This window comes from Humulus lupulus, chromosome X (genome assembly GCF_963169125.1).
Source record: "Humulus lupulus chromosome X, drHumLupu1.1, whole genome shotgun sequence".
Classification (NCBI taxonomy): Eukaryota; Viridiplantae; Streptophyta; class Magnoliopsida; order Rosales; family Cannabaceae; genus Humulus; species Humulus lupulus.
The window spans coordinates 15,762,672-15,775,130 of record NC_084802.1 but is presented as its reverse complement, the minus strand read 5'-3'; the positions used below and the strand labels follow the sequence as shown (position 1 = coordinate 15,775,130).

The following is a 12,459-nucleotide window of genomic DNA, read 5'->3' as shown; positions in this document are numbered from 1 at the left end:
TGCATGCTTGGCTCTCCTCGGACCAAGGTGGTCCGAGCTAACACCCTTGCTTCTCACCTTGGACAAGTCCGAGCATACCTTCTTCAATCAAGGTCCGACCGGACCTTGTGGCCTTCTCCTCGGACCAAGGTGGTCCGAGGCATCCTCTTCTTGCCTTCTCCTTGGACCAAGGTGGTCCAAGGCATCCTCCTTGACATCTCACTTTGGACAAGCCTGAAGCACTCCCCTTTAGCATCTCCCAACTATGTCCGATCGGACATTGTATAGGCTCTCCTTGGCAAAATCTAAGTCTCCATTCTTGGCTTGCATGGGACTCCTCCTCCTTAGCTACTTACCTTGGACACGTTCGAGCCAACACTTAGGAAACCTTGGGAGGCTTACCTCAAACACACCATTGGGGTCTCCTAGGACTACATCCTCCTTGGGGTCTCCTAGTACCACTTTCTCCTTGGGGTCTCCTAAGACCACTTTCTTGAGTTCTCCTCAGACCTCATCCTTGGGTTCTCCTAGGATCACTCTCTAGGGGTCTCCTAGGACCACATCCTCCTTGGGGTCTCCTAGGACCACTCCCCTTAGCTCTCCTAGAATGCATTCTCCTTAGCCTCCTAGGATGCATTCTCCAATTTTTGGGTATAACACTTTTTTTTTTAATGCTTAAAGAATTTATCTTTAGTGTTTATGCAATTGTGTATTTGAAATAATAATTTTTTTTTTGAAATGATATAATTTTTGGTTTTTACTTGATTTTTAGGTTTTGTAATTATTTTGGAGCATTAAGATTAATTATGTTGATTGAATATCTTAATTGGAGCATTACTTGTTAGGTTACTAAAGTAAGAGAATGTAATTACCTAAAATTACTAATGAGGTTTAAGGGTCTTGATTAGTGTGTCGGGAGAGCATAATTAGTTTATATGTGATTTAAATGATTTAATGCATGACTATGTGATAATCATGTGTATATGGTTATATGGATATATGAGATGCATGATTATGAATATTAGTATGCATGTAGGCCCTGTTTAGATTGTAGGGGCATATCTGTAACTTTGGCCCGTTGAGGGCATAAATGTGATTATATGTGATAAATTGTTAATACCACATTATTATGTGGATATATTTGCAGCATATGGCTCGAGACAGTCCTAGTGAGCAATTTGGCGAATTAGTCACGACGGGGATTTATACTCGGCTCGGGGGAGTCTGGGGTATTTTTGGGAATTTATGAGATATATTGGAGATTATTAGACATTTGGTAAATAATTGGTGATTAATTTGATCATGGGATTTAAGTAGTAAATATTAGGAACACTTGAGGAATTAGTAGAAATTGGGGCCAAATGACAATTATACCCTTAGATTAAGTTTTATACTAGTTATGTTATGGGAGGGCAAAACGCTCTTTTCCTAGGACTAAGGATACAGTCAGCTGTTATGTTAGATTAAGGTAGAAGAGTGGATAATACTCTAAGGAAAGAAGGAAGAAAAAGGTCTCAACTCTCTCTCTCTCACTCCCTCACGCACACACTCTCTCTCACTCCCTCACGCACACACTCTCTCTCTCTCACTCTTCATTGTTGAGGGCTTGTGCTAAGCTTGGGCTAGGCATTCTTGGAGGAAAACAGAAGGGAGTTAAGCTTGAATTGTAGCTAGAAATTCAGAGGAGGAAATTGTTACATTGAGGTAAGAATTTTGGGAATTCAATTCTGGTTTTTACTGCTAGGTTGTCTAGGTATGTTTAGACTTTAAAGCTTGAAATGAATGATGGAGTTAGACCAAGTACTTGGGATGTTATTAGTTGATGGATTTGACTAGTGACTTCAGGTTTGTTGCTGAGATTTTAAGGATTAAGATAGATGGTTTACTCTTAAAATTCGTAGCTTGATAGAAGATAGAATTTGAGTAAGATGTTGGGTAAATTGTGGGTAAGTTTGTGTGTGCATGGCTAGAAGAAGAAGGAGGAAAACCCAGGTTTTCCCTGGGTTCGCAAGGCGCGCCGCGACCCAGCCTGGGGGCGCCACGGCGCATGTGGCCCTCGTGGGAGCACTCTGACTTGGGGGCACGCCGCAACTTGCCTGGGCAAGTCGCGACCTGCCTCCCATTTGGCGTGAGAGCTTGCTCTTTGACTTGAGGCAAGTCGCGACTAGCTAGGCCAAGTCGTGACCTGCCTGGGGATTTTGAGCTTGGAAGTGTTCTTAGTATTGTTAGGGCTCGGGGATTCGAACCTAGGGGCTTGAGACAATTTCTATTGTTCGGTTTAGTGGAATTGAGGTCCTAGAGGCTAGTTTTGCTATCTAAGTATTTTATTTCTGACTGGGAGTTGATAGATTTCGATAACTCTTGTGACTAGGTTTGTCGCCAAGGCTCGAGGCTAGGGATCGTGCTCAGACTCAGTTTACCTCCTCCTCTCAGGAACAAAGGTAAGAAAACTGCACCCGGTTATGTGGTTATGTTGGGACTAAGAGTTCCCTATACTTGTATGTGATGTCATAAGATGGTATTATGCCATGGGGACATGTGATAAACGGCCTAAGAGTGTCGGAATCAATATTTGCGCACAGGATGTGGCTCGGGCATTGGTAGCTGAGGTTAATTATATAATCACCGAGCTTGGCCTAAGCGAGCCGGAGTCAATGGGATAAACAGAAGGTGCGGCTTAAGGGCGTTGACCCCGGATATTGAGTGATATGTTTACTGTTATTAATTTGATGATCATGGCATGATTATTGATTTGCAGATTGATATCACTGATTATGTGAACTATGTGGTCTGCTGAGTATTTGAATGATGGTTTGTGAATTATTTGACTATTGATTATTGCGTATGCTCTGTTATATGGTTTTCTTGCTGGGCCTTGGCTCACGGGTGCTACGTGGTGTAGGCAAATGCAATGGTAAGCTGGACCAACCCTGATTTAGAGAGCTCTAGGGGCGAAATGTACATAGCCAGCTGCTTGGGCACCACGGCCGAAGGATAATACAGGGACAGGAGACCCTAAAATGCCTATTTTTCCATTAGATTGGCTTATGGTTGTTTATAACCTTGGAGATTTTGTAAACTGTTCTTTAATCCTGTATATTTTTGGGATCTCGTGTAACAAACATTTATTTAAATGAAAATTTGTCTTTTCTGACCAAAATCTTTTAACCTTAGTTCAATAATGGTTTAGCGACACACTTTGAACTAAATGACGTGCTTAGCAAGTCTTGCACCTTTATTAACACACAGTGTAACGGTCTCGATTATCCAAGGCGTTACAGAGAATGCTGTTAAATTTGTTGAATTTATGTTTGATTGTTTGAATTGATTAGGTTGATAAATAAATAAACAAACATAGAATAAGAAATGTGTGAATATATATATATATATATATCCCTGCATGACATTTTAGAATTTTATTATGTTGGTGGTTATTTAATATTTTTATTCAAGTATAAGTGATAAGAGAATACAGTGATGATGAGAATGATGATTTTATAAGTGATGATGAAGTTGAAATGGATGAAACTTATATAGTATGATAACTAGTGACATATATATGAACTTATATTGTAATTAATTTTGTTATGTCACAAATAAATTCAACAACACAACCACCAAATCCAAATGAACCAAATGAAGTAGAAGAAAAAAAACAAAAACAAAAAATAAAAAATTCAGCAACACAACCACCAAATCCAAATAAAGAAGAAGAAGAAGAAAAGGAGGATGATGAGAAGACCTATGTGGGAGATGCATAATTTTTATATTTTAGAAAATACAAAGATTTTCATATTTTAGAAGATACATAACTTTTATATTTTAGAAGTTACATAATTTGAATATATAGTTTTCCCATTTATAATTATGTCACATAATTTTTAGTTAAAGTTACATCTTTAATTGGCAATTGCATAATATAAAATGTCATATAAAAATTAAATAAATTATAATCAATTTAAATAAAGAAGGCATTAGCGAGGATAATATCCTCTCTAAAACACACAACGATGAATTTTGCAACAAAATATTTGCATTAGCGAGAAGTAAAATTCTTGCTATCAGTATTCATTTGGAAGGAAAACGGAAATCTTCGCTAATGCTTTGCATTAGCGAGGATATTTAGCGTGGAAAAAATTCTCGCTAAACCCAACAACGAGGAATATTATCCTTGGTAAAAAACTAGAATGTCGTAGCTAGTAGTGGTTAAAGAAGACAATCCACAATTTTGTAGAAAATTCTGAATAATTTAAGGTGCAGAAATTAGAATTCAAACAGATTTTTTCACGTGCGCATAAAAAACAAAATAGACAAACATACAACAAGTTATTTGATTCCTCATTTCGGTATCCTAAATTATTTAGAATTTCTTTTAAATTTGTAGAGGATCATTTATAACTACAATATACATCGTCATATAAAAAAATAAAGTAATAGCTCATCTATGTTCCAAAACACACACAAAAAATGTTGATAGGTACAAAATACAGTCCCTATTGTAATAGCCATCCGTTCGTCCACACTCAAATGCTTTTTTTTTTCTTTTTAATTTATTGTTCTTTACAAAATAAAATGTTTTGAAGTATAAGTTAGAAATTGTTGTTTTGAATGTCTGTATAGTAACTAGATTCAATTAAAATTGATTAGGATCGATATGTGTCGATTTTGTTTATAGGTTTAAAATTTGAGTTTTCACCTTAATTCGACGCTATTTCAATTTAGTTTCGATGCTAATTCAATGTTTTGTGCATGCTTGAATCTAAAACTTGTTTTTTTGGTGTTGTTTCAATGTCATTGCGATGCCAATATCATATTTAAAATGTGTACTAATATTTCGATGATGTTTCGATGCTAAATAATGTTTTCCCTCTGTCCACCTTATTATTAATAATCTCTTTAACATTAGGTATAATTTGTGACATATAAAGAAATTCAAGGACTTGATATTTAGAGAAAATTGGAAATTTCTTAATGTGTGTTATTTTAATTCCCACGTCAACACTTGACTAACCTAGAACTTACTTTCTTAGTCTGCTTTGATATTTCCAAACTTGATCTTCAATTACTATTGTTAGATAGCTCATCCATCAGTTTTTATCATCTTATTAAGAAAGTACTTACTAAATTGGAAAGGAAATTACTATAATTTAATCCAGCTATATATTTACTTTTCACATATTAGAATCAAATTCGGTAAGCCACACACAATAGACCAGAATCAAGTTTCTTGACCATTAACCTAATCTAGTGTGGCCAAGAGTTTAGCTCATGGAAAGGTATGTGTTTGAGTTCTAATAAAGTGCATGAGTAGATTAAGCTTGATATGATATGCAAGAGATTAAAATATAAAAGCTTAACACAATCAATATTAAATGTCTCAATTAATATTGATTGGATCAAACATTGAAATTGGAAAGTTTAATTAGAGATATATTAAGTGTAACAAATATTGTTAAATGATCTTTGTAACAAATTAGGTAACCGAATCTCTGAATTGATGGGAGATGATTATTAATTCTGCTACAATATTATGAATTATTAGAAGAGCGAGGGGATCTTTTCTTGATGCAAAAACCTTTACTAAACTAAGAAATCAATAATATACATTAATACTACTATTCTTAACATTTTTCTTTGTTTCTTACATACTCGGTTGTAGTCGTTAAAGAGTCCCTGACTCAACATATTAATTTGAAAACTAGCTCTGTGAAATTATAATGAGTTTAATCATTATTAATATTAATATTAATATTAACTCAACATATTAATATTTAATTGATTAATTATTATATTAAAGAATATCTCATTCTTCATTAATAGCTTTGTTCGTGTATACGACTAAATTCTTAATAGTTTTTTTAATATTAAAAAATAAATTTATATATTTTTGGACCCTGTATTTTGACAAATTACTTTTTGGACCTTATGTTTTGTAAAATAGTTAAAATAGAACCCTAAACTCAATTTTAATGAAGAAAAAATTAAATATAACAACACAATTTTTAAGCAGAATGATTTTATTTTTGTTCTGAATTGTTAGTTTGGTAAATTATTTGTGATTTTAGTTGAGAAAATATTGATCAAAATCGGGTTTAGGGTTCTATTTTAACTATTTTACAAAATTAGGGTCCAAAAAATAATTTGTCAAAATATAAAGTCCAAACAGATAATGAGACAAAATACAGAGTCCAAAAAAGTATAAACCCTTAAAAAATAGGGATTTGAACTTGAAATTTTCTATACATTAGACTATGTGTATAACCATACAAAATTATTAATAGTTAATACAATAATAAACTACATGTTTTTTAAAATCTAACATTTGGCCCCTTCCAATCATAATGTGTCACAAAAGTTGAACATATCAATATTAGTATAGTTTTTTTTTCAGCTGCAATCCTTATTTTTTATATTTTGTAATATTTAGATTTTAAAAATTGATTTTGTGTCAATTAGGTTTCCAACATTTTGAAATAAGATTATTAAGTCCCTAGATACTATTTTATTTCTTTTTTCTTTAAAAATACAAAAAAAATATATAGTGAATCAATCTTAAAAAAAAAAAATTGGATCTCTTAATTTATGACAATATCATGGCATTGAAAAATATATATTTTCATGGAATTTTTAAAAATATTTAATAGTTTTATAAATTAAATTAATTTTTCAATAAAAAAAATTACATATATTTTTTTAATATTAATAATTTAATTATTATGAGATTATTGATATTTATCATGTACATATTTATTTTTACTTTGTAAATTTTTTTATAATGCAACTTATAACTAAACATATATATATATGCAGATAAATAATTTTATATACACTATTCAATTATAAGTTGCATTATTTTTTTCAAATGTATAAAATAAGCAACATAAGAAAAATTAATATTATGGAGATAATATAGTTATTAGTATTAGTTAAAAAAACAATAACGTATGTAAGAATATTTGTTTAATGAAACATTAATTTAATTTATAAAAATATTAAATAATTTTTAAAATATCATGAATTTTTTTAATGTCATGTTATTATTGTCATAAATTAAGTGTTCAAATTGTTTAAGATTGATTCAATATTTATTTTGTAATTTTATTTATTTATTTCAACAGATAAAAGAAATAAAAAGAATATTTAAGGATCTAAATGATATGATTTAAAAATTGTTTAAGATTAATTCACCATTTATTTTTGTAATTTTTTTTATTTATTTCAACCGATAAAAGAAATAAAAATAACATTTAAAGCTCTAAATGATACGATTTGAAAATGTTGGAGAACTACTTCATACAAAATCAACTTTTGAAACCTAAGTGTTACAAAATATAAAAAATAAGGAATACTTTAGCGAAAAGAAAACCCTATTAGCTTTTATAAAAGTTGACCAAATATTAGTGTTGAATTTATCATTAAATATTTAAATGTTTAGCACCATATTATTAATCATTTGTAAGGGATCATACTCCACCACTGTGGAATTAGTTTCCTATACGCCACTTCATAGTTTTTAATTATAATGAAGATTGTGAGGTCACCCTTTTTGCTTTTGCTTTTCTCATCTTCTTTTGGGGTTTGCTTTATCTACATTAAAAAACCTAAAAAGTAACCAAATAAATTAACAAGAAAACTATTCATTGAACATGACCAAGTTTATTGAATGAGTGATGGTTAGACTCTTGTTGTATTATTTTATTGAACTTTCAATAGTATATTTTTTTTAGATAAAAGAACTTATTCTATTAAATTAATTCCAACAAGTGATGCAAAAATATATTGCAGAGAGTACAGTTATTTTGAAAGTGCACAAGTCACAGTTACAGTGCATGAAGTACGATAACATCAAAAGTGCACATAGCACATACATTTATGACACTAACAATAGTATCATTTTTTTTATAAAATAAATGCCCATGTGAAACAACCAACTAGAGTCCAAATATTCTTCAAAACAAAAAACTAGTCCATATATATTCTCCAAATATCTAATATGTAGATGTCTAAAGTTATGGATATCCCAATATTTAAAATAATAATAATAAATCTACATATAAGCAAATTATGATAGACATACCAAGTAATATTTTTACTAAACTCATTAAAATAAATAGCCTTTTATAATATAAAAATTAAAAATGTAAAGATATTTAGTGTGAAAATACTTAAATTTCTAATAAATATAGTTTCTATAAAAAAAATATTTGGACTAACGAAACAAATCTAAATATAACTTAATTAATTTGACTATAAGAAAATCAATTTATAATATTCATAAGTTACAAACTTTTATAACTTACCCTATTCAAATAAATATTAAAATTTAAATATGGAACAATGATTTTTTTTTTCACATATCTTTCAACTACATGATGATCAGTCAATATTACCAATTATAATTTATTATCTTCATACATAAAGATACTGGAAGGGACAAAATAAATATTTTGTTTTTCTTCAAAAGTTTATGATCTCAATGTTGTACAATTAATATAAATTCTAAATACTAAATAAACATTAACTTATTATTACTGTATTGATCGTAATAAGATCTTTATATTATTTCTTTACTCAAAGTTGCAGTACTATTTATTTTTCAATAAGATTACCTAATATTTAGCTGTATCGTAAGTACATGCAGTTAGATTCCGCCGTTACATGTTGAAGTGACATGGTATTGTGTAATTGATACAAATTAAATAAAATTGATTTATTATTTAAAAAATCCATTCAAATTAACAAATTGTCAACTATACTCATATATGTTCATGTGTACGTTCATGAGAATCTTGACCAAACAAATACAACAAATATGCTAATATCAAATAAACATACATATAAAATACAACAAATTTAGACTAACAACATCACAAATCTTGCAATAAATTAAAATAAAATCACAAATCTAAAAAAAAAAAAAAAAATTAAACTTGACTCGCATCAACAAATCTCATATCAACAATCTTAAACAATAAATCAATTTTATGTAATTTGAACCAATCACACACTGCTATGTTAGTAAACTAATAATAAATACTTCTAATGCATCTAAATATTGATGCTATTTTATCGTTAAAAAAATTGAGTATACTTACTATAACTTTGAGCTACTTAAATATTTTTGCCGCAAAACACCCAACATATATAAACAATTAAATATTCGACGTAAAGTATAAAACGATAGGCCAATCACCATAAAATGATCTACCACCAAGACCAAACCTATTAAATTATATACTTATTCAAATCAGACAACAAGAAAAAAAATTACAAAGAAGGAATTGGGAAAAAAGAGATTGCTCAATTAATTTTTTTTACAAAACCACAAGGAGCATATTGAAAACAAAAAAAGAACAGAGAAAGGAAATGCGGTATTGATTGTAAAGCTCAGCTCATCAAATATTTATATTGAACTTTGGGGTACAAGAATAAATTAGCAACAGACACGTATATAAGAAAAATACAACTAATATTTGTACAATCATAACAGAATCGTACATCACAATATGACAGCAAATAATTTGCACACAGGCAGAATATTTAGTAACCAATTTCTGGGACCACAACCACCACAACCTTGCACCAATGACTATTGCTATTTCCTATTTCTCAACACCTCCTCTCAAATGCAACGGGGAGTGTGTGACTCCAAGTTTGTCGATTAGGAAATGAAATCTGGTTGGTGTTGGGCTTTTAGTTAAACAGTCAGCTAATTGATCGTGAGATGGGATAAATTTTACTTCAAGTTGTTTTTCCAGCACTTTGTTTCGAACAAATTGTATGTCCAATTCAATATGTTTGGTCCGTGCGTGGTATACAGGATTCGAGGCCAGCGCAATTGCACCAAGGTTGTCACACCAAGTCACGGGAACATTCGAGCAAGGCATTCTAAGTTCTTGAAGAACTCCTAGTATCCATGAGATTTCTGCCGCAACATGAGCTAGTGCTCGATATTCAGACTTCATGCTTGACTAAGACACAATGACTTGCTTCCTTGAGGACCATGACACTAGAGTATCTCCAAGATACACACAATAGGCAGCAACGAATTTTCTGTCATCAGGGCAACATGCCCAATCCGCATCCGAAAACCCAGTAATATCAAGATGCTCACTGTATTTAATATGAAGACCACAATCTATCGTGCCATTAAGATATCTTAACACTCGCTTGACAGCACTCCAATGGACTGTTGTTGGGGCTTTAATAAATTGGCTTAACTTATTAACAACAAAGTTAATGTCCGGTCTCGTATGAGTGAGATATTGCAATCCGCCAAGAATGCTTCTATACAGGCTTGACTCATTCAAAAGATCACCATCATGGATCGACAATGGCTTCCCCGTGGCCATTGGCGTTGGGCACGATTTGGTATTAGTCATGTTTCTTTGCTATAGTAGGTCCTCAATATACTTATATTGCGTGAGATACATACCTGTGTTGTCCCGAAACACTTCAATTCCCAAGAAGTAATTCAAATCGCAAGGTCCTTCAATGCAAAGGTCCTGTTTAAGTTGGTTGTGAACCCTTTAATTTTAGTAATGTTATTCCCCGTGACCACAATATTGTCTACATAGATGAGGACGATGGTGATAATGCCACCTGAGTTGTAACAGAACAATGAAGAATCAACCCGTGAATTGAGGAAATGCCAGCTGAGAAGAGTGTTCTTAAGCCTGTCAAACGAGGCACGTGTCGCTTGTTTCAAGCCATAAAGATATTTATGTAGTTTACATACATGCCGAGGCTTGTTAGCATCTTCGAAGTCGGGTGGCTAGCTCATAAATACATCATCATCAAGGTTCCCATTGAGAAATGCGTTATTGATGTCAAGTTGTCGAACAACCATCCTTTTGACACAGCTATAGTGAGTATAATTCTAACTGTGGAAGCCTTTATGACAGGACTAAAGGTTTCTCTGAAGTCAAGATTGGGGCGTTGGTGAAAACCTTTTGCTACAAGCCAAGCTTTGTAGCGTTGAAAAGAACCATCTACATTATGCTTTACTTTGAAAACCCACTTACATCCCACAATGTTCATATGAGGCTAATGTGGTACGAGTGTCCAAGTACCATTGTTAATTAACGATGTGTGTTCCTTAGTCATTGCTTGTTTCCAACCTTCATGAGCAAGGGATGCCAAGAGAAATTCAGGTTCACCTGTAGTGGATTGCCATTGGGATTGACCAAGGTAAATTTTGGGTTTAAAAATACCAGCTTTAGACCTGGTTACCATGGGATGTGTAGGCACAACGGGCTGTGGTAAATGGGCTATTTCAGGATTGGAATGTACCTCCTCTCGCTCAGTAATGGAGTGAGCTGAACCGTGTTCTGCAGAAAACTTGTTAGCATCCTCAACTTCAGTAATAATATGTTCATTGGAGAAATTTACCTGATTATGGTTTGGAGATGAAGCACTTGAAGGTGATGCTTCATGGGTGACTTTAGAATGGCATCCATCAAATTGAGGTGCAACAGTAGAGTTGAGTGGGAGTGTAGGATTTCAAGCACAGATTGTGTCTTGCTGATGTGTATTGAAGAATCCCATTTTAACTGGAAACTCAAGTTCATTAAAGATCACATTTTGAGAGATATAAATCCTACTGGTAGAGCTAAGACACGTATACCCTTTGTGAGCCTCACTATACCCCAAATTTACACATTTGACTGAATGATAGGAGAATTTGTGAGATTGATATGGTCGAATGCATGGAAAACAAGCTGAACCGAATGTTTTGAGAAACTTATAATCTGGAATCCTAGAGTTGACAACTTGAAATGGTGATTTAACACCTAGTATTGGTGATGGTAGGCAATTTATTAGATAAACTGAGGTGACAAAGGCATCCTACCAATATTTTAAGGGCATACTAGCTTGAGCTAAGAGTGTGAGACCCATTTCTGTGATGTGACGGTGTTTTCTTTCAGCTCTACCATTTTGAGCCGATGTATGAGGACAAGAATGTTGGAAAATGATACCATTTTGGGTAACTAGGTTGGCAAAAGATTGGTACTCTCCTCCCCAATTCGTTTTAAGTTTTTTTATCTTCCTCTCAAATTGATTTTCTACTAGCGTCTTAAATTGGATGAATGCTTGTAGTGCTTCGGATTTGGTTTTAAGGGGGTAGATACAAGTGTATCGGCTATGGTCATCAACAAAATGAATGTAGAACCTAAAGTTGGTATTAGACATGATATGTGCAGGCCCCCATACATCGATGTGAATTAAGTCAAGAGGGTATTGAGCTATATTGTTAGAATTTTTGAAAGGTAAGGCATGAGATTTTCCAAATTGACAAGCATCACAAAATGTATCATTCTCATTACTTAAGACTTTTACATGTAGAGTACTCAAGACATGATTTGAAGGATGACCTAACCTCCTATGCCATACCTTTTTCTTGGAATTTAAAGACGATTTGGATTGACTCAATAAGGCAAATGTTGATGACAATTTCTTGGAAGTGTAAGACACGGGCGA

General features: G+C 32.5%; 1 protein-coding gene across 1 annotated transcript; it reads right to left on the bottom strand.

Annotated features, from left to right (window-relative positions):
- Positions 1-9,950: 9,950 nt before the first annotated feature.
- On the bottom strand, positions 9,951-10,331 carry LOC133805562 (uncharacterized mitochondrial protein AtMg00810-like). Its single transcript, XM_062243743.1, has one exon. It carries the CDS (start codon positions 10,329-10,331, stop codon positions 9,951-9,953), a length of 381 nt encoding a protein of 126 aa, XP_062099727.1.
- Positions 10,332-12,459: the final 2,128 nt, after the last annotated feature.

What these genes read in the sequence shown, in the direction of transcription:
- LOC133805562 (XM_062243743.1), bottom strand. Translation starts at nt 10,331, where the DNA reads ATGGCCACGGGGAAGCCATTGTCGATCCATGATGGTGATCTTTTGAAT.